At 38.7% G+C, this 26,506-nt stretch overlaps 3 protein-coding genes, 2 long non-coding RNA genes and 1 other non-coding gene across 8 annotated transcripts; 2 read left to right on the top strand and 4 right to left on the bottom strand.

Annotated features, from left to right (window-relative positions):
• Positions 1-427: 427 nt before the first annotated feature.
• On the bottom strand, positions 428-4,834 carry LOC137731112 (YTH domain-containing protein ECT4). 3 transcript variants are annotated; one of them, XM_088687858.1, is made up of 9 exons: positions 4,564-4,684; positions 4,382-4,458; positions 3,827-3,890; positions 3,573-3,714; positions 3,413-3,486; positions 2,873-3,322; positions 2,156-2,695; positions 1,797-2,009; positions 428-1,402 (listed from the first exon to the last, which is right to left on the bottom strand). In XM_088687858.1, the coding sequence occupies exons 3-9, from the start codon at positions 3,872-3,874 to the stop codon at positions 776-778; spliced, it is 2,094 nt and encodes a 697-aa protein (XP_088543984.1). In that variant the 5' UTR covers positions 3,875-3,890; positions 4,382-4,458; positions 4,564-4,684; the 3' UTR covers positions 428-775. The 3 variants fall into 3 exon arrangements, with proteins under 3 accessions (XP_088543984.1, XP_068326299.1, XP_068326300.1); XM_068470198.2 differs by lacking the exon at positions 4,382-4,458 and having other exon boundaries at positions 4,564-4,834; XM_068470199.2 differs by lacking the exon at positions 4,564-4,684 and having other exon boundaries at positions 4,391-4,457.
• Positions 4,835-5,659: 825 nt separating this feature from the next.
• On the bottom strand, positions 5,660-6,771 carry LOC148689919 (uncharacterized). The gene is made up of 2 exons (XR_015957850.1): positions 6,594-6,771; positions 5,660-5,897 (listed from the first exon to the last, which is right to left on the bottom strand). It is a non-coding gene; the product is annotated as an uncharacterized LOC148689919 (long non-coding RNA).
• Positions 6,772-7,403: 632 nt separating this feature from the next.
• LOC137731265 (DEAD-box ATP-dependent RNA helicase 40) lies at positions 7,404-14,166 on the bottom strand. The gene is made up of 8 exons (XM_068470364.2): positions 13,785-14,166; positions 12,146-13,364; positions 11,804-12,025; positions 11,514-11,582; positions 10,720-10,989; positions 10,267-10,617; positions 9,156-9,433; positions 7,404-8,988 (listed from the first exon to the last, which is right to left on the bottom strand). Exons 2-8 carry the CDS (start codon positions 13,349-13,351, stop codon positions 7,890-7,892), a joined length of 3,495 nt encoding a protein of 1,164 aa, XP_068326465.1. The 5' UTR covers positions 13,352-13,364; positions 13,785-14,166; the 3' UTR covers positions 7,404-7,889.
• Positions 14,167-15,028: 862 nt separating this feature from the next.
• On the bottom strand, positions 15,029-21,927 carry LOC137731476 (ARM repeat superfamily protein). Its single transcript, XM_068470590.2, has 21 exons — positions 21,716-21,927; positions 21,439-21,617; positions 21,172-21,342; positions 20,816-20,926; positions 20,646-20,723; positions 20,327-20,523; positions 20,179-20,239; positions 19,804-19,878; positions 19,569-19,646; positions 19,407-19,469; positions 19,241-19,324; positions 18,977-19,155; positions 18,652-18,691; positions 18,412-18,555; positions 18,113-18,232; positions 17,809-18,024; positions 17,175-17,351; positions 16,227-16,908; positions 15,874-16,073; positions 15,441-15,582; positions 15,029-15,324 (listed from the first exon to the last, which is right to left on the bottom strand). The coding sequence occupies exons 1-21, from the start codon at positions 21,855-21,857 to the stop codon at positions 15,173-15,175; spliced, it is 3,291 nt and encodes a 1,096-aa protein (XP_068326691.1). The 5' UTR covers positions 21,858-21,927; the 3' UTR covers positions 15,029-15,172.
• Positions 21,928-22,775: 848 nt separating this feature from the next.
• Positions 22,776-25,785, top strand: LOC137730550 (uncharacterized). The gene is made up of 3 exons (XR_011068185.2): positions 22,776-23,797; positions 23,909-24,056; positions 25,404-25,785. It is a non-coding gene; the product is annotated as an uncharacterized LOC137730550 (long non-coding RNA).
• A 328-nt stretch (positions 25,786-26,113) lies between these two features.
• On the top strand, positions 26,114-26,186 carry TRNAF-GAA (transfer RNA phenylalanine (anticodon GAA)). Its single transcript has one exon. It is a non-coding gene; the product is annotated as a tRNA-Phe (tRNA).
• Positions 26,187-26,506: the final 320 nt, after the last annotated feature.

The raw sequence follows: 26,506 nt of genomic DNA, 5'->3' as shown, positions 1-26,506 counted from the left end.
TTAAAATAATTTATTTATGTAAGGACAATATAATAATCAAACTAGTTTTCAAACCGATTGAAGTGAATTAGTAAACAACTTATATGAACTCAACATCATTCCTACTTCGATTCCAAACAATTTTAGTAAACAACTTTAACAGGAATCTGATTCTGATTCCATCTCATTTCAATTCCCCTTCAATCTAATTCTCCCTCAATCCAATTCCTCTTAATTTGATTATGAATTAGTAAACGCGTCATAGAAGTAGAAGCCATCAATTGCATATCACCAAAAAAGACGGTGCAGCATGCCGGACGAGAAAAGAAGAATATTCACTAATACTATACCACACGCATCGATTCAATCTAAATGTCAGAAATAAAGAGTGCAGAAAGAGAAAAGCGGTGCAAAAGCCACTCATTCAAAAAATAAAACAAACTGAACGAGGGAGACAAATACCACTTTACTCTCAAGGACTGACAGATAATGTTAATTGCTAATAACAGAATTCTTTTGTATCTTGATTTCTTGAATGATATCAATCTGTATATTCCACCTGAATTGAGCAACAAACCCCCACCCCTACCGCCAATAAATCCAGGATGTAACTAGAAAGTAAGGACCAGAAAACAACCGGAGCAAAATAACTAGAGGAAAGGAGGTTAAAAAACAAGAGTGACAACATCACAGTGAGTATTGCATTTTACCTTACGGGCATTGAACCCGGGATTTGATGAACCCCGCCAACAAAGCAAAATTTATCCGATACAAGGAACTGTGAATGACTTCCTAATCATTTCTGTTGAGGTTGAGCAGCCTGTTCGATAATAGAGCTGCCCTTCTCTAGTCGTAACGCTCTAGGATCCAGAGGGATTGTTCCAAACGTTAAATTACCCAAGGATTCAGCATATCCATTAACTCTTACGGGCATTGAGCCCACAGTGACAACATCAACCTTTCCGGTGTTAGTAACAGCAGCTGCTGAAGATTTTGATCCTGCCTGCTTTGGATTAATAGTGAGGGAACCAACTTCTAAGGTAGACACAACATCATCTTTTGCTTCAATTGCCTTCTGCTCAGTGTTTTCCTTCTTGATACTTGTTTTAGCACTCATATTGGAGGAAACCAGCTCAGCAACAGAGACTGTAATCTTTTTTGAGTTGTTTGCATCGTCGTTAAGTTTGGTGTCTTTTTCCTCCTTAATACAGGGCAGCTCACCCACAGAGTTGTTCAGCTTGCGAGGGGGGCCCAGCCCAGTTACTAAAAATGGACTTTCGAAGCTTCTGATAAGAAACCTGCCTCTCTCTTCCTGCATGATTTTCTGACGGTCTTCGTAGTACATAAAGTCATCAAGTAAAGATGTCTTCAATGTGTGGTTCTTGAATATTTTCAGAATCTCCAAGCCTTTCTTATACATGACCTGCACAGTATAAAAAAATAATCAACAACTAACCTAAGAAATCATACTTGATGGCACAGAGACTAACAATACAAATCCATTTTCCAATGATGATGAATCCATTTTTCATAGCACCTACGCTTATACCCTAGATTTCAATTAAAAGCTATGAACCTACTTCTGGTAGGATGCACACAAAACATTTAACATTCAGCCCGGTCCGGCAGTGTGGGTTCCAATCCTCCAATTCAAATTTCTCAGTAACCACTATACATGATCAACCATAAGACATGACTTCTGACTCTATGCTAGCTAGCTAGCTAGCTACAAAACATCATATTGTGAAAGTTGCCCAACTATTCACCCACAACAGAAGATTTAGTTAACGTAGTACAGGGAAAAAAATCTAGATTACCTCTTGTGTATCCCTGCTATTAGTCACCGGCTTGTTTTCATTGTTCTCCAATACAATGTGCCTGAAACTGTTATTTGGAACATCTTTAATGATGTGCCACTTAACAGGGAAGCTCCCACTCCATTTATCTTGTTGCCAAAAGTCCATATCCTTGTTAAAGTCAACCGGGCCACCCATCTCCGCTATGCCACAGAATTGACCACTTGCATTAACCTGTGCAAAGACAATTCAATATCAGCATAACCCAATGAATCACTAAAAACCTTGTTTCAGATGGTTTATAAATGAGGTAATAGATAAGGGTTTACAATTATATATGTCTTCAACAAAAAATAGTCAGCAGGTACAACACAACTCACCGAAAAGAAAAGGAAGATAGGACAGGCTCTATGTTTTCCTGCAGCTATTCTTTGAGCATCTTCATATGCACTATTTAGTTTCTTGTTGCCATGGGGTGTGGATGACCAGACATTGTATTTGACACTTTTGTGAACATCATCCTCGCTGTAAGATTTTATTACGAAAAACTTTGCATCCGCGTAGTCAACTGGCAGGTCATCCTTATTATATTTATCAGTACGGATAATGATGTTTCCTTGTGCATCACAATCTCCTGCCTTGGTCGTATAGGCTTTCACAGCTAGTTGATTTTTTAACCTATTGATTCTAGGACCACAATTTTGCTCACCCAATGCCTCTAGGCCACCATGTACATCATTCAAGTCCCTGCCAACATGAAACTTTGGTCGAAGCTTACTCACAGCAACACTTCCTTGAGCACTAGATCCAAAGTTAGATAAGCCATTACCAATGGGGATTTCCACCTTGAAATTATTAGGCAATACTTTTCCATTTGGAAGTTTATCCACAGACGAAATTGACCTGGATGCACTTCTAACCTGTGAATGCATAAGGGAAAAAATCAGAACACTCTGTTTTAAAGGTCTTCAAAAGAACCAGATATCAATACAGTAACAATTTTATAGGTGAACAAAGATAATCTACCAGAAACTCTATTAGTTTAATTAAACTCCAAACATGTAAAAGACCATAAAACTGAACAGAAAGAGTAATACCTGATTAACATGTGATGAGGCTGGGGTTGGAAAACGACCAGAAGAAACGCCTCCATGTGTCGCAGCATGCTTGCTTGATCCATTACCCCTTTGACCTTCTGATACTTTCGTCAAGGGATTCATCTGATTTAAAGAGGACTTCGAGGAGTTAGGGAAGCCTCCAGAAGCTGAATTTAAGTTATATTTGACCCCTCTTCCATCGGGTCTAGTAACTGATGCTCCATTATCAAACAAGGAGTCAGGTGAAGTGTTGGGAATGGCATCTGGTTGAACAAATGGGATATAGGGAGGTGAAGAGACAGAGTTCTGATAAGGGGGGATGGTATACTGTTGGCCATCAACGCCTATCATGGCACCAGGTATGTAAGGATTGTATGGGTTGTATGGAGACTGTGCATATCCATAGCCAGGTGTATAGTATACAAAAGGTAAACTTTCATTTTGTGCACCCTGTTAAAAAGAAATGAATTATGAGAATCATCACAATAATCACTATAAGTACAGAAGTATGTGGGTGTGTAAGAGAGATAAATCACTAACTGTGTACTGGATATCTGGACCATCAACGCCAAAAATTCTACGGTGGTCCTCCCATTCACCGGGTGATTCAAATCCTGTCCACATTATTCAGCACAATGTACAAATGAGACAAACGAACCATCAAATTGATCTACCAAAAGAGAGGGTAGAATGTATTTACCTGTACAGTAATACCCATAGTTTGTGGCAGCGGGATAATAAATGCCCTGATCAACAACAAACTCAGGAGCTCCTTCGTTGTACATGGCTTCAACTTGTTCAAAGGGAGTTGGAAAACGCAGGTTTTGTTCCACGTTTGGAATCTAAAAGCCAAGACACAATCATTTATCAAATCAGCAAGAAGTCACAAACTGAATCCACCACGCAAGAAATATTACTGCTCAATCCAATGTCGGAAGATTAGTAATAACATACCATATAAACCTCATCATTCGAATGCTCGGGAACATTATACATTTCCATTCCAGAACTGCCACCCCTATACAATACCACGATACAGAATGTCATCATTCGGTAGAGTCAGGAAAGTAAAATGCAGAACCATCCTCAAAAGAGTAAACTCTCTCTAGAAATCGGTAACAAAATTTGTTCCCGTTATCAACAATGCCGGCACAAATCAAACACTGTTCAAATCAATCAAAGAATACCCAAACAATAGAACAGAAGAATTGGCTTCTTCTCCACCAGATAATCATAAGCAGCAATCGACACGATTCTTGACCCCAATTTAGGGAGTGTAACTAAACTTATTTATTTTAATTTTTGCTTACAGAGAGTAACTGAGGTATGAATTTGCAGCTACCATATGGCAACCATATCAAAAATTAACATGTCCCGAGCAATACCAAATAAAATTAGATCTGATTAATCTTAAAAACAGACACAAAACCTAATCAACGCGAAAATTCAACAACTCTAACAAAAATATTAGGGATATTTTTTTTTGAGAAATTAAACTATATTCCTAACCTCAACTACCTTCTAATGCTCAAGAAATCGAGCACGGAACCTGTAAACGCAGAGAAAAATAGAAGACACGGACGAAACTGCAAGGAGACTATAAATTTGAGTTCGGAAAAAGCTCAGTTGCTGAATTTATAAGCAAGGACGTAAACGAGGAAGGGAAAAATTTGAGGAGTGAGGGGAATTACCAAGAAATAAGTTGAATCAATCCATGGTTGACCCAGAAAGTTCTAGGAGACGGGAATCGATGAATTTGCAGAGAGTAGAGGGGCTTTTCTGCAACATTATATATAATATGTATATATATTTTTGTGGGCGAACCAGACGCGCTTAAGAAACCCTAACCATTAAGGAAGACGGAAAGGAGGGAGAAAGAGAGAAAGAGAGAGAGAGAGAAGGCGGTTTTGGGGTGTGAATGTGTTTAATATAGAGAGAGCAAAAGAGAGATTCCCGCAATACGCTGCGTTTCAGGGAGTGGGAAACTTTTCAATTTCGCGGTATATTAAATGTCGAGATTACCCCCTGAGCGGCAATGGGAAAACTCGAATACCGCCACGCGGAAAATGCCTAGCGGGAAACTGGTGAATTTTGTCTGGTCCGCTAATAACTTGCAACGACGCCGTTCTGGGAGAGTGGTGTCATGCTCGCTGCCTGTGGTTTTTTTTTTTTTTTTGGGTAAACTACGCTGCCTGTGCCTGTGGTTTGTTCTAAAAAAAGGTGCAATCCAGTTTTCACAGATGTGCCGACACAGCTATAGCATAAGAGTGGCGGGTGCAATTTTCTTTTCTTTTTTTTTTTGTTCTTTTTTCTTTTTTCGAAAAAAAAAATTTCAAATTATTGGTTCGGATCTACTATAATATTTCCAGTAAAACTCAAATTTTAGATTTTAAATTTATCCCAACTTGCTTCCACTCTTGAACCAAAAATGAGTTTCGGATTAAAACTCATTTCTCCAAGCTGCATGGCTTTTACGCCCCCACGCCCTCTAGTTTTTCAAAGCAAACACGCTTGGGTCCCACGCGCATGGACATGTCGGGGAGAATAATAAGTCAAACGGCTCTTTGACTTAATCAGACAGCATATACTCAAATGGACAGGTTATCCTACGGCCCATATTCAAATTTATTTAATTTTTAATTTTATATTTATAAATTAATTGAATTCACCGTCTGAGATTTAATATAAGCTAACGTCAAAAATATTCATTAAATTAGACATCTTTTTCAGAATAATGAATATGTTTATCAACTAAACACTTAAGAACGAAATGCGACATCTTGTGAATTAAAAATTTGAGAGGGAGTGTTTGAATTTAGTCGAGCAATAAAATTTTCCTTTGAAATCCTTTGAAACAAAGAGAGGCTATTGTGGTGATACTAGTAGTAGTACCAGTGTGGTGCCGTTAAAAGCCCTCCAAAGCTTGAACATAAGTATTGAGAGCAATTATGTATATGATTTTAAGATGCGGTGAGTCATGAAGCCCCTCTTACAATAGATGAGAGTATTCTAATCCAACCATAATCTGGGATATGCAAAATAATTTCCAAATTAATGATTAAAATAAAACCAAATGTCAATATAACACAAAGTTTAAAGAGAAAGACATTTTATTTTTGGATAAAAAATTATTTTTAAATACAATAAAGACAACAAAATTAAACAAGTTTATTATTTTCATTCCTCTTTTTTTCTCTTTTTTTTTTTTTTGGGTTTACCTTATCTTGACTTAATTGTTGGGGGGAAACTTGCCTTTATTAGTTGATACTTGAGAAGATGATTTTTCCTATTATTCTTGGTGTGCTTTTTTCTAATACGTCTGTCATACTAATTAGGCTTCAAACTTACAATCTGTTTGAGTTATCAAACTTCAAACTTATAAATGAAAATAAATATCACCGAATCGTAAACTACCGCTTCAGTATATAATGCCTCCTATTAATTGTAATGTTGTGTTGTGCACCCTTATTTGTTCAAATTTGTCATACTAGGTTAATTTGTTTGATATAAGAATAATAACAGTATTAATGTGATTTTGTAAAAAAAAAAATATTATTGAACAAGAAATTAAACAAAGAACAACTCTTAATGTTTGATATATATTTTTTTTAATTACTATAATAGGTAGGGTGCTTTCTAATCGGAACGAGTTCATCGTCATTGTCTACTATTCTAATCTAATAAAGCATTGTACGTGGATGAAAAGTATAAACGACAATACCTTATTAAATTGAGATATCTCATGGATGTGAACTCATGCCGTAAAATATTTATCAGGCTTGAGAACAATAAGAGCTCTGATGCATTTGCTTTGTCAGTCATATGCTCGTGAAACTGATAAACGAAAGACACTTGATAATTTGGAAATCTGAAAAACTATATGCTTGCTTGCATGTGGATGTCTTTTCCATGAAAATATTCGTTATGTACGCGATAAGCTAAAATGTTCATTGCTTCAACCTTCTAAAGGGCAATTAGGGCCCTTTGTTCACCTGAAGAAACACCTATATGCTAAACACGGTGACAAGTTTAGTCTAATCAGGCAGAAATCAATGAAGGAGAAATTCTTTTATTCTCTCATGTCGTCTTATCACCATGTGATAATTGTTCTAGACAAGTAGCGAATGTTTCAAGCACATGACAGATGTTTATTGAAGTGAGACATGACAAAAGCTAAAATTTAATTGCATGAGAAAATATCTCTAGAAAAAAATCCCGAGATGTACCGGCAACCTATAAAGAGGCGAACTAAACAACCCATCACTAAATCGTTTTGCGACTTTACAGCATAAAACAGAGGAAATGAGAGGCAAGAATCACACCCAAGTGCCTAACTAGAAATCATATACATACAACAACAAAACCTTGCTTCATTAAGTGGATTGGCTCTATGAATCCTAAACGGCAGTTGCTAGGTTTTGCGCCAAGGCTTCCATTAGTAGTACCTAAAGCACATTGCATCTACCTACAAATTCCTGAACACTCTGCTGTGTGTGTGTGTGTGTGTGAGAGAGAGAGAGAGAGATGGAGATTAAACATCAAAGAGTTCATTTGAAAAAATAGGATAATTCATGACAAAATCTAGTAAAATTAAACACCTAGAATTCAAGGTGTAATACGCGTCTTTCCCAATTTCTCACACAAAGACACCAATAATCCGACGAGTGAACGTGCTCTCCAATACTCAAATTCAACTGTTGATGATCAAAATATTAGGCCGTTCATAAAAAGAGTTTTCTAGAGCCACCCTAACACATCCATCGTCCAGAACTATCGCCAATTACCCGACATGACCTTCCACCACCAGCAGAAGCAGTAGAGCACTTCAGCAAGTATTCTCAGGAAAACCGACGTAAATGCACCACACAAGGAAGCCCAGCCCCAACTTACTGCAAGTATTCTCACACTAGAAAGCCAGCTTCGCAGATTGGGATAAGCGAGCCACTTGACCAACAAAAACCGACATAAATGCACCACCCAAGGCCTGGAAAGAAAGACTCCGTTGACCGCTCTCAGGTTAAATCAATGAGTGATGGGAAGGGTCTCCTCCGCCCTGTGTATCCACTAGCCCCGTTTGCTCAACCACTGGCAGTTCCCCCACGGGCTTGGTGTCTGGATATACATTGACTTGTGTGTCTGGGGACGTAGGAAGCATCTCTGGTACAGGTGGAACCACAGATTCGGGAACAGGATCCTTCATATCAAATTTTGACACACGTGGCGGCCTCTCATATCTTTCATAACTGGGGCTCCGACTACGGTTGCGACTATGACTTCGGCTACGGTCACGGGACCAGCTCCGGCTACGACTCCTGGTCCAGCTCCGACTCCTACTCCTACTCCAGCTACGGCTGCGGCTTCGACTCCGGCTTCTGCTTCTGTTAATATCCCATGTTCGAACTCTGTCAGGGCTACGGCTATAGTTTCTGCCTCTGCTCCTGTCAGGAAAATCAACTCTATTATCAAATCGTCCCCGTCCACGTCCCCCACGGCCAGCCATACTGTTGTACCGATCTTGCGGGCCACTGCCACTTCTACCCCAACCAACATTACCACCACCAGGACCACCAAATCCTCGGCCCCTGTTTCCAGGCCCAGAAAAGAAATCGCCTCTCCCACCTCGGCCGCTACCAGCACCATCCCTAGGGCCCTCACGACCGCCAAAGTTGCCATCTCGCATGCTGCCACGACCTCCAAAGTTGCCATCTCGCATGCCGCCACGACCACCAAAACCACCATCCCTCATGCCACCACGACCTCCAAAGCCCCCATCCCTCGTACTGCCACGACCACCAAAACCCCCATCCCTCATTCCATCACGGCCACCGGAATCCCAACGTCCAGCAGCACCATTAACAGGCCCACCAGAATCAAAACGGTTCATCGGATTCCTATCCTTGCCAAAACCAGGCCCACCACGTAGAGCAATCTCTCGCACCTCTGGAGGCACTTGCTGGTTAGCTCCCTCCAGAACTTTAATCAAATCAGCTGCATATTTCCAGTCTTGCTCAGAGAAAAAGGTGTATGACACCCCAGTTGCGCCAGCCCTCCCAGTTCTTCCAATTCGGTGAACATAGTCTTCCACACCAGTAGGGAAATCATAGTTTACCACCACCCTATAACATGTGAAACTCAACTCTAAGTACAATGTCTTTGAACCAAAGCCGAGGTCTAAATTCTAAGCTCAATCATGATCTTTGTCCCAATGATCGTCGTTATTTTTTCATTCATAAACTGAACATGTTAAATTGGAAATAAAGAAAGTGCTTTGAAATGAGATAACCTTATATCTTTGATGTCAAGCCCACGAGCAGCAACGTCAGTGGCAACTAATATTGGGCATTTTCCACTCCGGAACTGATTTAAAACCCAGTCTCGCTCACCTTGAGACTTGTCCCCGTGAATTGCAGCAGCCCCAAAAGTGCGTCCAATACTACGTGCAATCTGATCACACAACCTCTTGGTGGAACAAAAGACAATGATCTTAGAACCTCGTTCTTGGGATCTCAGGATCTGCTCCAAACGCCTTTGCTTCTCCATTTGTGGGACAACTTCAACGTACTGCAGATTTATAAACAAATAATTTTGCGAAGTGAAGCAATAAAAACTAAAAAGGTTCCTACTTCTTTTTTAACATATAAAAAGGTTCCCACTTCACAAACAAGTTAATAGTACAAATGTATTCCACCCTATGTGTGCTTTTGAAAAACCCTCTGCACCAGATGCACATAAAAAAAGGAGATCGACCATCACACTGACCAGTTGTATATAATTATTCCGTGTGGGAGCTTATAGTTGTGAGCCAGAACTGAAGTATACGACAAAGCTTATGGTTCTGTGTTATAATTAGATTTAAGTTTAATAGAAAATATTTTGCATAAGTAAGATTTCTTATGTGAGTACCGTACTGATCAAAACTGAAAATATAAAGCACCAGGTATGAAAATTGTAGTTTCTATGATCATAGCACATTAATATACTAAATTACCTAACTGTTCATCATTGCTTCCATAAATCATAGACATTCTCATCAACTTCATCCCTACTTTCACTAGATAATCCCGCTCACACTAAACTAGTCCTAGCCTACCATCCATGATGCATGTACTAGAAAACCTATGACAAAGCTAGGACTAATTTGCAGGCTAAGTGGCATATGTCCCATATATTAACCATATAAGACAAAGTTCCTCAGATGCAAGGTCTGTGAGACTAACTTTAAATTTATACTTTTTATCATTATCCTAGACTGTGCAATACACAAAGTGATAGACCTTTCTAAAAGTTTCTGATTGGAATTTTAACTAGTTACATTATCCCAGAGTCCGTGCACTAGTCAAAACACAAAAAAAAAAAAAGAAAAAAAAGAAAGGAAAACAGAAAGAAAGAATTACCTGTGTGATAGCCTTGTTTGCAGCAAGCTCATTAACGCTGCCAATATTCACTTGTACAGGATTAACAAGAAGATCACTTGCTATTTTTCTTACTTCTTTGGGCCATGTTGCTGTGTACATAAGAGTTTGTCTGTGCGGGGGTATTTGATCCACGATTTTACGGATTTGAGGTTCAAAACCCATGTCAAGCATTCGATCTGCTTCATCAAGTACAAGTAGAGAAACTTGCCGAAAATCAATTTTCTTCATTTCCAATATGTCATTAAGACGACCAGGAGTTGCCACAACTATGTCTGCTCCACGATCTAACTCTTTTAGCTGAGGGCCCTTCGGAGCTCCACCATACAAGCACTGGAATCATGACGTTCAATCACAGTGAATAAAACATACAAACCAAAATGAACTGAAAAAATGAAGCTATCGTATCAATAAAGTCAAGCAATGAGCACCCACCGTGCAAGATACCCTAGAAGCTCGCCCAAATTTCAAAACCTCATCTTGTATCTGTGTTGCAAGCTCCCGTGTTGGGGCCAAAACCAGGACTGTTGGGCCATTCTGAGAATTATTATGGCGTTGTCTAAGAAGAATGAATGCAGGCATCAAATAGCCCAAAGTTTTTCCAGAACCAGTTTTTGCAATTGCAACTATATCCCTACTTTGAAGAGCAATTGGCCATGTTTGTGCCTGAATTGGCGTGGGAGATGCGAAGCCAGCAGCATGAATCTGAACCAATAACATAGGTCTAAGTGATCAGAAAAAAGTTTTAGAATGTCTCACATAAAGATAGACTACAACCAAACAAATATCAATAAAATTTTGTATTGATAGAAGAGTAAGATGACAAAAAAGCCCATGGGTATATGGTTGCTTACACAAGCAACTTGAGGCAACAAAAGAGGGCATAAAGACATAACAGGTGGAGCCATTAAGCAAGAAATCCCAGTCACATAAGGTGTGATTTGGATGAAGGGCCAACCACCCTTTTAGAAGATGCACAAGAAAGGCTCCAACAGTTCATTTTGCAGCCTCCAAAAATCAGAATAGTTGTTGCATGTGTAAGTGTGCCAATAGCAGTGCAGCGTACGACATATGCTCCTCCTCCGGAGCAAATATCGCACCTGCGATAAGTGAGAACTCATGAGTTCAAAAGTAGAAGACAAATACTAATACAAAAATGGAATGGCATGGATCTCATATTGGATATTTTATATTCAGAGAAAGAACAAGTCTAGGGGAATGTAACTTACCTCTCTCAATATCTCTGGAGGAAAACCAGTGTCTTCAAATGTCATAAATGGTGCAGGTACATTGTCACCCTATGCAATTAAATGCAAAAATTGAGGTCATAAAGAATTAACATTAGTTTAACATACTACTGTGTCTATAATAACTATAAACAATAGAGCACCATCTCTTATCAAAACCAATATCATATCGTACCCATCTCCTCAAAACCATTTTCTGTGCTGTATAAACTAAAATTTACGAGCATTCCTACATTCCCACAAATAGATCACAAGCAAACAGAAATACAGACCGATGCAGTAACTTCATGTTGTTGACGATAAACTTCAACAGGTGAGAGACTAGTGAGACTTGTAGGCCTGACATAAGGGGGCTTCACCAAAGAGTTATTTGGGAATGGTGGAGCACCTGTTGCATGACTGTACACATTATGCATGGAATGACCAGGCATGGTATTCAGGGCATTGGAATGACCAGGTGTAGCATTTTGAAATGGAGGGCCACCACTCATCTCCTGAAAAAAAAATGACATGATGTAATGAGAAATCAGTTAACTTTTGAAGAATGGATTTAAAGTTAAATAACTTACATGGAAACCTAACAGAACATGACAGTGATATAAATTAAGAGATACCTGCTGGCTTTTTGCAATCGGAATAGATGCAAGCTTGGGCTGCTGAGGACCTGTCGTCCCTTCATTGTTACTATTGAAGTAATAGTCATTTCCACCTTGACCGTGGAAATTATTTTCATGACCCATTCTTAATCCAGCAGGAGGCCCATTTGACTGCTGACCGTGTATCATTGCTGGGTCCATTTGACTTTGGAACCTAGAACCATGTTGATGGTGAGCCAAATCAGCCCCTGGTTGCTGCAAGTGACCAAAAGAGGAAGGATGTTGCATGTTTCCCAAAGGGCCACCAAATTGTTGAGTTGGGCCTTGATGAACAGACCTCTGTGGCATTTGTACTGGATTGGTCCCAGTAGGAAGATTCTGCACAGATGAGGCTCCCGCTTGTTGAAACCGGGATGGAGAAACACCAATTTGATTTCTTTGTTGAAAATCATCTTCCTCCCTCTGGGGGAATGCAGCTTTATATTCTTGTTGATTTGCCAGTGGTTGCGCTTGTGCATTATGCAGAGTTTGCGGTTGTGAACTCTGTTGCCCTTGGGGAGGAATGCTTTGCTGATAAGGCCTATAATGCATCTGCTGATGTGCAAACGGATGCATTTGTGACCCATGACTCTGTGGTGTGTGTTGTCCCAGTTGTTGAAGCCTTTGCTGCCCTTGTGACCCATGACCCTGTGGTGTGTGTTGTCCCAGTTGTTGAGGCACTTGCTGCCCTTGATGCACTTGTGCCTGGGGCATTTGCTGACCCGGATGCTGCATCATTTGCCCATGCTGTTGCATGGGCTGTCCCAATTGTGAACTCTGTTGATGTCCAGGTTGAGCCATTTGTGAGCCCTGCTGTTGAGCATATAATGTCAGATTCATCTGTTGTGCCATTAGATGTCCATGCTGTTGAGAAAACTGGCTCACTTGCGACCCATGCTGTTGTGGAGCTTGCATTATCTGCTGCCCATCCTGAGGCATCACTCCCTTCGGTTGCACCGAATGAGCAACAGGAATTGCAGCCAGCTGTGGCGTGGCAGTAGCAGGAGGTGGGCCTGCTGGCAAGGGCGGAGGCAAAGAAGCCGGTTTTTCATACTGGGTAACGTTAGTTTCAGGATTCCAGTAGTATAACAAACCCGTGCTACCATCAATCAAACCCTTCCACGGATTTGGAAGTGTAGGATCATCTGGCGCATACCGTGGACCAGCCGGCTCCTCTGTTGCCATGCCTAACACTTATCTACAATCAGATATAACCATTCCATCAGTGCATTGACATTATAAACTCTAAATCAAATACATTCAATCGTCTTGCATATCCCATGGACTAATAAATTGTAAAAGATAACTGTTAAGAACCTCAGATCATCCCACAGTTCACTCTCTCCAGCAAATAAAAAAATAATTACTTAGTCTTCTGAAACTAAATTAATCTAATTTAGTCTTCAAATTTCTGTTCTTACTTTACCAACAGTTTCTCACTTCTCATAACCTAAATTTCTAGCATCATAACAAAATTTGAAATTAACAAAACATCATCCTAAACGTTCAACGACCAAGCATATTAAAACTAAGCAAAATTTTAAATACCCAAAATTTAAAAACGAGGACAAATCAAGCAGATAATTCCCAATTCGTAAACCCTAAAAAAATCACGTACCTCCTCGAATGTATTGAACAACAGCTTCGAAAAACTTCAATTTCGTTTGCGTAATGATCAATCAGAAAGCGACGCGAGAAAAACAAAAGAGAAATTCCGGGAAAATGTTTGGGGTTTGCTTCTCGTCCTCTGTGGGTCGGACTTCGGAGGACTTGAAGAACTTCCCGAAAACCGAAAGAGAAATTTTCCGGGAAAAAGCGCTAATTATATGAGTTGGGAGATAAGAGGGCGTGAAATTTTATTGTAGGGTTACGGGAATAAATATCAGCTGCACCTACAGTCCAGAATCAGCGGTGAACCCTGAATCAGACGGCTGCAATGCTCGTTGTTTTTGGTCGGCGATTTTACCAGATTAGGTTTTTGGTTTGTTTAGGCTTGTTACTATTAATTTTTATTTAGTTTAAATATACATAAGGCCATAATTGGAACATCACGAAAACTAGTTAACTTACACCATCCTCTAAAGTAATAGTGTTTTATACCAACAAGAAAAAGCAAAGTATAAATAAATAAAGAGGTGTGACATCTACATATACTTTTTTAACTTTTGAATGTCAGATCGGATAAATTGAAGAAGAGCAATTAACAGAACTTAACAAAGAGTGTGTGAATAGCACATTCCTAAATAAATATAAACCGACATTACCTTAGTTGTCATTGGTCAAAAAAATGTAGTCGTTAACATTTAAATTTAATAATAACGCATTGTTAACAAATGTGTGCACTTCCTATGTCTCCACATTTGATGTGCATTATCCTCTTAAGGTCGAATACCTTGTGACAGTCATTACACATTGGGCATCCGAACATCATTGCATTCCAAGATGCCAGATTGAATTTAAGTCTATAGCATCAATCTGAGCCGTCAAGGACTTGGCCGGGCATTTTATCAAACAGGCAGCGTACCGATAAAACCGACCCGCATTTGCAATACACGGTGATGTGGTTGTTGGTCAAAAAATGATCTGGCAAGAGGCTAGTGCCTTATGAAACTCGTTCCTATGCTTTTGTAAAAGCGCTAGAATATGTGACAAAAGCGTTTATGAACATAAATGTTTTCTGTTGATGCACTGCCTAATGAGCCCGTGTTCTGGTTCTAATAAATTGAGTTTCTAGGCACCGATTGATGACAGGGCAGAAGAAGAGCCCAAGAAACTCAAATATGGATTTCCTCACTGGTCCCCGTTATAAGCAACCAAAGCTCCCCACAAAATAATGGGTAGACCACATACACCAGATCGAAGTGCAAAACCGTGAATGTCTTTTACCACAAACACTTTAGATCACACTTTACAAATGACTTCCCAATAAATTTACCGAGTTTACGACGCAAAGAAAAATTATCAGTCATTTTCAGGGAAAACAAAGGTCAATAAAATTTACCAAAATTATTGCTGGAAGAACGACCTACATTGAGGGAAAACTTCTAGGAAACTCGAAATCAGCTCCGGTGGAAATGCCTGTCCTTGTATGACTACAGGATGGTATCTCTCCAGAAGTGACGATACAACTCTTTTCAGATCAATTTCCTCTAAGCAGCCTGCAAAAATCAAAATTTCAGCAAATGAATGCAACGAGAAAGAAGACAACTAACTGTAATCAGCTCATATGCTGTCATGATGATGGCAAACTGTACAGCTATAACAAAACATGGACCTTGCTCAAAATCCATTTCCTGGTCTTCATCTTCTAGATCCCCCTCTTCGATAACTGTACCGTTTTCCAAAGCTAGAGCTGCTTCAGCATACCTATTCAGAAACTCTTCCTCAGTCTCTTCATATTCATCATCCTCCGAATCCTGCAAGGAAAAATGCAAGTTTGCTAATATCAGATGCATGAGAGAAAATTCAAGGATAAAAAGCCCAAATCAAATATTATCCATTAACTTTTCGGATGATAAAAGTAAATTTTCATAAAGGGAATAATAACAAAAATTATGTAATATTAGCCAGAGTAACCTATGAAAAAGAATAGCATAAATTTATTGCACATAGCCTTCTGTCATTAATAGGCAGTCCAAAAATGTAGAGAACTTTTAAAAGATGAATCCTGAAACTTGACGATAAACAAAAAACTTGCAAGTTCAAACCTCATCATCATCATCGTCATCGTCATCTTCAATTTCATCATCATCCTCGGTCTCTTCTTCTCCACCTGCTTCCTCTTCTTCCTGCAGTTCTTTCCATCGTATAGATGCTTCCATCAGAGAGGTAAAGCATTCCCGTAACAAAGCACCAGATGACTTTCCAACCACCACCACCCGTTCAACCACTTTTGCCAGTGCCAGCACTGAGATTCATTAACTGTTAGTCATGTCCCAAGTTATCCAATTCATAGGGTTTCAGGAATTTATGCAAAGCAAAAGTAACTAAAATATCATGTCAATCTGTTAGAGGCTGAAACACAATTTCATTTCCCCCGTTTTAGTGACCAAGTACTCACCAATCAACTTTATCTCTGACTCTGTAGGTAGCCCCGGTTTGAAAGAGCTAGAGGAAACAGATCCAAGTGCAGACATCCAGGTTTGAAATCCTCCATCTCCATCCTTCTCCAATATACCCTCTACAACTTCGGGACAGCATAAATAGCATGATGATATAGCGAGCAGCAAAGGCTTCCAGAGAGGACCAGGCTTGCTTTTAATTTCTCTGAAACGGGTATATGTTGCCTGACAAAATGCAACTGCCAACGACTGCTTCACGCCTTCTGTCTCAGATGAGTAAATTGGGGCATGTAGTAGTATATGGATACAAGAGCAAATCTTCCACATTGCAGATGGATATTGTAAGGCAGCCTCGCTTATAAAAGTACCAATGCCTTGTATTATGGAATGCTGAGGAACAGGTGGAGCTGGAGGAGATGGCATTTGTCCTACAATAAAATTCTTCAACCCATATTTTTTGTGTAGACTGACCGCTTCCTTAATGCACTCAAAGATTGACATATCCTCTGATTCTTCCCAAGCATGCCAGTTGGCAATCAGATCAGCCCAAACTAATAATAACTCTGATACTTTAAGCTCTAGAATTGCATTACTTTCAGTAACAGACAGCATGATGGATCGGAGCAATGTTGATGCATAATCTAAGCAAGAAGAAGGGGGCAAAACCTCATCTTCCCGTCCCTGATTAAAAACAGAGAAAATAGCACAATGTAACAACCTGAATTCCATATGTATATTGTGAAAATGATTAAAAATGAGTGCAGGGGTATTTGTTGTCTAAAGTACAGATGCACAAGAAGTTGGGAGTTTTAAGAACCTAGTATTTAATGGCTCCAATTAAAGACACTAACTTCAGATAGCATATTAAATATGAAATAGTTTATCACCAAAAAAAAAATGTATATGCATTCTTTGTCTGGAAAGTTTACTAGAAAATAAAAACTAACCAAGTGATGCGCTGGTGCAAGCCAAGCCTGTTGCAAGAGAGAAGAGAAAGCTCTACCGATGGTAGCTCGGCTTGATACCCACTTTTCACTCGATTCATTCTCCTCAGATTGTTCAGCCGTAAAACTTTCCCAAGATTGATCTATTGCTGCTAATGCTTCAAAGCCCTTTTCAACCATCTAATATAAACAATGCCAGTTCATCAGTCTTAACACCCTTCCCTTCAGTCATATTCCACTAATAGTTGAAACTGGAAGAAATTTAATTTCCAAAAAGAAATCGGTGATTATTTAGAGATTACTTAGAGATCAGTGGAAGAAATTTTCATGAACTGTGGATCAGGTAAACACAAAATATACAGTGAGCGTACAGAACGCAAAAAAAAATCGCAGGGGAAAAAATCTCCATGAATAAACAGTACTAATTTTGGGGCAATCTGATTTCATGGGTCCAAATTGGTCAAGCACACAATGATTCAATTTAGCAAAGCTTATTGGATGAGAAGCCATATACTGTATTATATACACAGCAGTTTCCCTCTCTTTTTAGCAGCAGGTGCATCAATCCCTAACTGCTAAACATGATATCCAAAAGGATAGACAAACTACCAGCCTAGCAATAGAAATCTACATATACCTGAGGCCATGGCTCCAGATCAGTTGGAATGCATTTTGAGATTCCAACAACCAATGTTGAAACAATATAAGGGATATGAACTACAACATTTTCATGTCCTGCCTCCACCACAGAACTGAGAAGATGAAATAAAATTGAGCTTTCTTCCTCATTATTGCCAATCCTACCAATCACAACTTGAAGGAGAGGAAGCCACTCAGGTGGTGGGTAGTCATTCTGGAGACAGAACATCAGATCAGAAAGATTAATAATGCCACTGAAGAAATCACAAGGGATCAACTAAAAGATTGAGTTTGTGACCCACGTCAAGAAGTCCCACAATTGCCGCAGCAGCAGAAACCCGCACAGGATAACAAGAAATATCCCCGTTATCAGGCATAACCAATGACTTGAGCAATGAAGTATACACATCTGCACTCATCTCCTGAAAACGCGACAAAATTTTTGAATAGTGGGCCTAAAGAAAAGCATGCGGTTTTCAAGGAAGTATAGAATAAAATCAAGCTAACAAAACATCAGATAGCAAGTGCCGTGTGGATAAAACGTTTCTCATTTTAATTAAATTACAAGAGTAGGAGCTGGTATGGTAAGAAACAGCCTCACTTCAGGTAGGCAGGAAGCAAGCTCTCCAAGAACCCAGTTTGCAGTGGCAACTAAGTATGGTAAGGAGACTGATAATTTATACAATGGTAGCAACCGAGTTTGAACCAGAGTTGTCGCATATGCAGGTTGCTGCTCTCTTAGAAACTGTATTGCATTAAAAGAATTATAAATACTCACTTGCAGGCTCTTAATATACCACAGTAAATCAAATTATGACGTAACTGGAGAAAAAGTCCTTACATCTAACAAGCCACCATATGCCATCAAAACACCAAAATAACTGTGATTGTCACAGTAAGAGTGTCAGGGAATAAATTAAAGTATACAAATCAACATGAAAGAAGCATCTACACATGAAAATTTGAAAATGTTGGTGAGTAGGAGGAACAGGACAACAGTTAACAAGCTGCATACGGGGAACTATATAAACAAAGAGATAAAAGAAAGAATTACCGGCACAAGAAAATAATCAAATGTTGGACACCACATATATATATATATAGCTACACAGGGCCTACCAATTCAATATCAGATAATTTATACGAAGATATGTTTATGTGCTCACTCGTTCTGAATTCTAGTTTGGGATGTATTAGCATCAGAAGGAATTGGAAACTTCGACAGAAATGGAAGCACCAATAGTTCTCCAATTGAAGGATGTTGATTGCTTCTCTTGTTCTTTTCATTCTTTTTACGTTTTGATGATGCTGATAAGCTATTAGTAGAAGTTCCTACCGGAGGTCCCTGTAGGCATAGAACACCAGCTAAAAAAATATGCTCTTTGGAATACATGTATAGAAATAGTTCACCAAGGACCACAAAAGGCAACCTTTGACACTGACATAACACCAATTAAATTGATAGCACTTTTTCTGGCCGTAAATAGATCCTCCCTCCAGCCAGAAATTTCTTCCTGTATAAAAACAAGAGGTGATGTTAAAGGTAATTGAGAAGGTAAAAGAATCACATATACGACCATTATAAGCTTTCCATACAATGTCAGATGGAAGATTCTTTCGTATGTACTCATCTGCATCTTCATCCCACTCTACGATATCCTACTTGAAAAATTGCCAGAAAAACAAGAGTTAGTTCAACTTATAACTTCAGATTTCAAAAATATGTGTTTCCCATTTTTTTCTGATAATAATATTTACCTTTTGGTTCATTACCAATGCTTGAAAGATTGCAGAGTCCAACAGAGATGAAAAATGTGGAGAAACTATTCTCCATCCCTGATTTACAATTAAGGAAAGAAAAAAAAAACAATTAAGGGAGTGGATTGAATAAGTAACAAATTGTGCAACATCCAAAGTTCCACTTCCTAATGAATGAAGTTGGCAGAATTTTGGTGATCTTTATTCAGTAAAACTTACAAATCAGGAAACTTACAGGCCCTGTTTCAAGAACACGTGAAATCACATCAAAAGCTAATGAAAGAATCCTCTCCGATAAAAAATCAAGCCTCTGCATGTATAATATTACTTTTCAGTTATAAAATGACAACAAAATGAGCAAATGATCAGATTCAGGGAATTAAAGTTTAAATTCTATGTATAGAATCACAAATAAACAAACTGAACATCAACATAAAATAATAATTACAATAAGAAAAATAAAAGTCAGAAGGCTGGAATAAGAATGCAAGTCAAAACTTGGATTCAAGATGCAGACTTAGCAGTCAGACAATTTGAAAAACACAGGCATCACCACTCTGAATGTTGACTGAAATGATTAATAAGTAAGAAATTTTAATACAGAACTTACACCAACATTTTTGGTATATTTTACTATGTTCAGAACGCATTTTATCATGTCCGGCATCAACCTGCAAAAATACATGAATGCAAAACATAAAGAATTTACCACAATAACTCTACTCTAATCAAATTTAATACAAGCATTGTGTTATTACTTATCAGAATGCTTCCGGTGTCGAGTAATGAGAGTACAGAAAATGAGCAAACTTCTTTTCCCAGTCTTCAATCTCATCAGGTACCCATTTTGTGGAGTAACCACGGAATCAAAACTCAAAGAACTAAGAATGGCAATTAGATCATGACAAAATGAAGGTAGAAGAGGAACTAAAGCAGATGGCATATGCGACCTCACCTACAAAAATAGCAATGCCACAAAAACATTGAAAAAAGCAGGGTGAGGGTGGGAGATAAAAGGGACTGAGCATGATACATTTTCATGAATATTCCATAATCATAAACAAGATTGTTACTTACAGTAAAATACATGCATTTGCTGACAACCAGAAGGATATTCTCTGCTTCCACATCTGTTGTACCATGAGCACCCAAAGCCTATTTGATAATCATATAGAATCCATTATTGTAAAAGCTCATAAAAGACTACCTAGGGTAGAAAATGAGCAACGAAGTGTAAAGAAAACAACCTTTTCGACAAATTGATGGAAAACAATTAACAAGGGCACAAGAATGTCTTTCGCAATTAGCTCTAGCTGTGGCGGTATTGGCTCCTTGGCAACCTTAGGATTCAAAAAATACTGCCAGAAACAATTTGAGCCCATTAGTGATACTATTTGAGCAAGGTTTGCAGCACAAGCAATTACATGCCAATATGAGGACTGGAAACAAAATATTCAGACAACCGGACACATGTAACCACATGATGAAAGGAAACTTAAAAAATTTAAAAACCAATCCTAGGAAAGGGTAAAATTTGGATAGAGATATCATAAACTGGTTTCGCAACAAACAAATTAATTATGCACCGTACACTACTAAGTACCTGAAAGGGCCTAAGGAGAGCGTGAAGAATCGTAAGGGCATTGGCTGTGGTCCATTGAGAGTTTGCACCATTGCTAATAAGGTTGCTATTTTGAATAGCTGATCGCAAATCGGGTACAAGTTCCGGCCACGAGTTCTGCTTAACAAACTCGGCAACAACAATGATCCGGAACTGCCAGCCAATACATTAAAACAATTATATATCAAAAGCTCACACCTTTCACTAATGTACTAAAAATTAGGATATTGAACTCCGAAATATGCATACCACTTCAACCAAAATTTTGACAACCGATTGTTCGGCTTGCAGCAATGCCCGCAAAAGCTGGTCCTTGAACTCCTTGCTAACGTTTGATTTCGAATTCGGATTCTCGCAGTCCACATTTCGCCTTGTAAAGTTTTTAAGGTACGCCGCCGCAGCGACTTTCTGACCTCGATCCTCACCTCCTGGTATCGAATTAACACACAAATCGACACAATTTTCCACTAAGAAACCATAAATCGCGTAAAATTAGCATATAATCATGAGTTGCAAGCTTAATTACCGGTGGAGATGGAGAGGAGATAGTAAGGGAATTGGGGGAGCTGCGAGAGACGATCGAGTGCTTCGGTCGCCGTGTGGACGGCGGCGCAGTCTGGGTTGAGAGTCTCGTTCAGCAGCTGAGCTATTTGAGCTGCGACCTCCATAGTTGGTTTCTTGACACCAGAAACCCTAATTTTGAGTGAGCTCAGCCGCGGAGTAAGTAAAGAAAGTGATAGATATTGCGCGGGAAAGGAAAGCAATAAAAGCGAAAATAAAATGTAAATTACCAAAAAATTAGAATTAAAAATAAAGGTGAAAATTAAAAAATATTATTGACTAATTTGCGAATAAATGGAGATGCGGTATCGAACCCCGTACCTCTCGCATGCAAAGCGAGCGCTCTAACATGTGAGCTACTTACCCAACGACTAGGATTCAAATCTGTAAAATAAAAATAATAAAAATTCAAGAGATTGTTTTGTTAATAATCCACAAGCCGAAGGCCACGTTGTCTTCAAATTAAACACGTGGCAACATCGGAGAGCAAGTGGCATGGGGCCAACTGCCACGGGCCCACAACTCCCGAGCCACGTTCTCTCCATGCATTGGTCCCACAAGTCTTTGTATACTACCTACGGTCTCGCTTGGCAGTCCAGATAAGGGATTGGATATAATTAATAGTACGAACCTAGTCGTTTGTACACTTCTGTATTATTAGTACTCGGACTAATTTGTCTGGCCCCACCTGTTTAGTGCAACTCATACCGCCTTCCTTATACCAAGATCAAATCTCCTGCGCCCAAAATGAGTGTGGCCTCTCTGTGGCCAAGTGTCTGACACGTATTCATTACCTTAAATTTTCTTAATTTTGTTGTTATAAATTTAAAGGAAAACTAATGAAAAGGGTTTGAAAACTTTGAGTTTTAATGATAAGGACAAAATAAGAGTAAAGTGAATAGTACCAGGATTGATTTTTTAGTGTAAAAATATGATTTTTCGTTAAAGTGAACAGTACCGTAAACTTTTTGTTAAAACTCTCCAAATTTAATATATGTGAGACATTTATTGAGACCACGTATACCACGTCCACTTAGAATGCATAAGATTTGGTCTCCCTTATCCCACCCAAAACCTCGGTATAATTAATCGTGTGAAAAGATATCAAAACACGGTCATCGTTGGGTTTCGCGAATTTCCTTCGACTTCGGCAGTTGTCTCGTCTAGGGATTTCCCTCAACCTCCTAGCATGTTCTGCATTCTCCGTCATGCCCGCGATGATGATTTCCTCGGTATCCATGGCGATGGCAGCAGAATCAGAACTACTTCGTGTTCAAGATTTCAACGATTGTGATTGGTTTTAATCTCTTTTTCAAAATTTCACGAATTTAAGTTTTGGTTGGTTCCAAGAATTGGGTTTTCGTTGGTTTCATACGGGTTGCACTTTGACCATTTTCTCCGAAATTAGTTGACTTCCCTTTTTTTCCTAGTTTTCATCTGGGTTGCTGAGCATCAGGGGAACCAGGAATTGCCGTTGCATTTTTGTTAATTATAACATGTTGAGATGCCATTTGTTTACACAATCCTTGATGCTCGTTAATTTTACCAGATTATGTAGGAAGGATTTCTACAGAAATCAAATTAAATCTAAATTGTTTGCAGACTTAACAGAAGTTTTTAACTTTAAACCATAAATCCTAAGGTAATCCAGTATTTATATGGTTTGAAGTTAATATTTCTTTTTTTTTTTCATAATCATTAATTTTCTCTTAAAAAATAATAATAGCTTGAAGTTTTCTTATCCGGTACAGTATCAAACACATTATAAACAATACGATCAGTACTGTCTGACGATTATTTATTTTATCCGACTAAAATAGTCAGTACAATTCGAGCACCAAACGAGACCTACATGTCTCCTTCGTCTTTGCACAATATACAGAGAGTTGCAGTTTCAGTTAGCGTCCGTTACCGTTACTACTTGAGAAGATGCCAGGACTCACCATTGGAGACACGATCCCAAACCTTGAAGCTGGAAGCACGCATGGAAAGATCAAGCTCTACGACTAGTTCGGTGACAGCTGGGCCATCATTTTCTCTCACCCCGGTAATTACAAATTAGTGCCTTAATTAATCATGGAATGTTTCTTCTTAATTTGGTTGAAGATGTCGCAATTATTTGGTTTGCTTATGTATGCACGTATGTATGTATGTGTAGGTGATTTCACGCCCGTTTGCACGACCGAGCTCGGGAAGATGGCCGAGTACTCCTGGAAGTTTCCAGAAAAGGGAGTGAAGCTTGTGGTCTATCATGCGACGATTTGCCTTCGCATCTTGAGTGGATTAAGGACATCGAAACCTACAACGTATGTTCTGATTTATATTTTTACTTAACTCGATAATTGGGATTAGTGATTTCAGTACTTGTTTTTAGTATTGTGTGCTAACAAGAAAGAACGTTGAATTCGCTACCCTGTTATTTTTTTTGTTATCTGATATATGCATGAGATGTACACTTTCAAATATGTTGTGTTATGTAGTCCGGGTGCAAGGTGGATTACCCGATTTTGACACTTTGACATATTTTAACGTTTCGCTCTTCACCTGATATGTTAAATTAAACTATTGTTTTATTACATTATTTTGTGTTCTTAATTTTTGTTTTATATTTTAAATTTTACACGTATAAATCATTCATGATAATTGAAACCCAACAAATAACTTCTTTTTTCTGGTTGAACACTAATAAGGACATGATCCTCATCTTTGTTGAACAAATAACTTTTTTCTTGCTTCCAGACGCTGAATCAGAATATGGGTTGGAAAAAATTCGAGGCACGTTCACTGTATGAAGTTCTTTGTTGAACGAATGACTTTTTTCTTACTTCCAGACAACAAAATCTCGTCAGTTTGAACACTGAGCTCTCTCTCTTAGATCGAAAAAAGATCTATCTTTTTTATTCATGTGATAAGAGATGAATTGTCTCCAGAATCTCACAGGGTTTCTCATCCATTCCGTACACACATATTCCATAAAACATTCACCAATTTTCTTTGCCAATTAATTAATCTTTTTTCATTTCATTTTATTTTCCAAATCTCATATCCTCTGTTTTGCCTCTCCAGAGCTTTGGGAACTAATCCCAGGAGGCCTTCGTTCTCTAATCTCTATCGCAACTCTATCATTGATTAAAAAAAGAAAGAAAGAGGCAGGATATGAACAGACTGCACGTTCATTTCAACAATCAACATTTATTATAATAAATGATTAAATTAATTAAAAAACATTTAATAATTAATTAAAAAATATTTGAAGCTGCTATCAAATTTGACAGCAGCCCCCTTTTGGTGTCATTCCATGTCATGCCACATAAGATTTGACATTTTGGTTGAAAACAATTAGTGGCTGTCTTTTTTTTACTGTTATAACTTATGTGGATATTTTGACATCTCCATTAGAGATGCTCTTAATATGATGGAGTCGGATGTGAAGGACTCTTCGAGAAACCAATTTCCCTCTCGCTCTCTTCATATTGTGGGCCCTGATACTTTGGTATGTATTTTAATTTTTTAAAACAATATTATTTATACTAAGCAACTTAACTTTATGATTTAAGGCGTACTGATATATGTGTTTTTCTTTTATTATTAAGGAGTTTGGAATATGTGGATTAGGTCTAAATTATGGGGTTGATTAACGTTTTTGGTTATAGGTGAAGCTAAGTTTTCTGTACCCGGCGAGCACCGGGCAAAACATGGATGAGGTGGTGAGGGTGTTGGACTCGCTGCAGAAGGCGAACAAGCACAAGGTTGCAACCTCGGCGAACTGGAAGTCGGGGGATCCCATGATCATTTCACCCTTGATGTCTCTGGACGAGGCCAAGAAGATGTTCCCTCAGGGCTACAAGACCATGGACCTCGCATCCAAGGAGGAGTACCTTCGCTTCACATATGTTTGATATAGTGTTGAACATTGTGGGGAAATATGAAAGAATGAAGCAGTTATGTGTCTTTTGTTTGTGACTAGTGTCCATGAATGCTATCCTTTGCGTAATTAAGTACTGTAGTATATGATCGATATATCATGCGTGGATCGATTATGTGTTAAGAATTTTATTTGATAATTATGGATTTTTTATATCAAGTTTAGAGATAGGCATTGCTTGGGTTGGTTGGGTTTGAACGTTATTCCGTTTGATTAACCTAACTTGCTCGAGCTAACATAGTTCAATCTCATTTTCACCCAAGAAAATGTGGAAACCAATCCATCCAAATCATTTTTCAAGCGGGTTGGGTGAGTGTCATTGCGGTGAGGAGTAAAAGTGCATTAGCCGGGCCAAGCTCAGAGTTCGGTTAAAATGGAGATTTGATTAAATAATTGTAATGAGTTTTCATAAGTAACTTTGTATCACAGTAGCATAAAGCGGGGATAGCTCAGTTGGGAGAGCGTCAGACTGAAGATCTGAAGGTCAGGTGTTCGATCCACCTTCACCGCATTTCTGCTTTTTGTTTTATTTCAGGCGTTGCGCTTATTTGAGGCTCAAATGGATTTAAAATTTTCGACATTCTAAAACCCCTATGCATTCGATTCAGTTAAGGTGGTTTCAATCAAACAAAACCAATCAAATTACATTTTCATTTGATTTGGCTCAAGATTACACGTTTCTAGTGTTAACATTAAAATTAAACCAAATCATTCATATGGATTTGATTTGTCGTTTTGTGTTATGAATGAATCTCTCATTGATGATAAAATAGATCTTGCATACGAAAACCAATCAAATTACATTTTTATTCGATTTGGCTCGAGATTACA

The sequence above is a fragment of the Pyrus communis genome, chromosome 16 (assembly GCF_041283825.1).
Source record: "Pyrus communis isolate YQ-2024b chromosome 16, ASM4128382v1, whole genome shotgun sequence".
NCBI lineage: Eukaryota > Viridiplantae > Streptophyta > Magnoliopsida > Rosales > Rosaceae > Pyrus > Pyrus communis.
The sequence above is the reverse complement of the archived record's forward strand: the minus strand, read 5'-3'. Positions and strand labels throughout refer to the sequence as shown.

Coding starts and splice junctions, on each gene's coding strand:
- LOC137731265 (XM_068470364.2), bottom strand. CDS start 13,351: ATGGCAACAGAGGAGCCGGCTGGTCCACGGTATGCGCCAGATGATCCT. Junction 11,583..11,803: donor AACATGAAGTTACTGCATCG/GTCTGTATTTCT, acceptor TTAATTGCATAG/GGTGACAATGTACCTGCACC. Junction 10,618..10,719: donor CTTCTAGGGTATCTTGCACG/GTGGGTGCTCAT, acceptor TCATGATTCCAG/TGCTTGTATGGTGGAGCTCC.
- LOC137731112 (XM_068470198.2), bottom strand. CDS start 3,874: ATGGAAATGTATAATGTTCCCGAGCATTCGAATGATGAGGTTTATATG. Junction 2,696..2,872: donor CCTCATCACATGTTAATCAG/GTATTACTCTTT, acceptor ATGCATTCACAG/GTTAGAAGTGCATCCAGGTC. Junction 1,403..1,796: donor ATAGCAGGGATACACAAGAG/GTAATCTAGATT, acceptor TATACTGTGCAG/GTCATGTATAAGAAAGGCTT.
- LOC137731476 (XM_068470590.2), bottom strand. CDS start 21,857: ATGGAGGTCGCAGCTCAAATAGCTCAGCTGCTGAACGAGACTCTCAAC. Junction 20,927..21,171: donor CTCTCCTTAGGCCCTTTCAG/GTACTTAGTAGT, acceptor TGTTTCTGGCAG/TATTTTTTGAATCCTAAGGT. Junction 19,879..20,178: donor AATATACCAAAAATGTTGGT/GTAAGTTCTGTA, acceptor TTATACATGCAG/AGGCTTGATTTTTTATCGGA.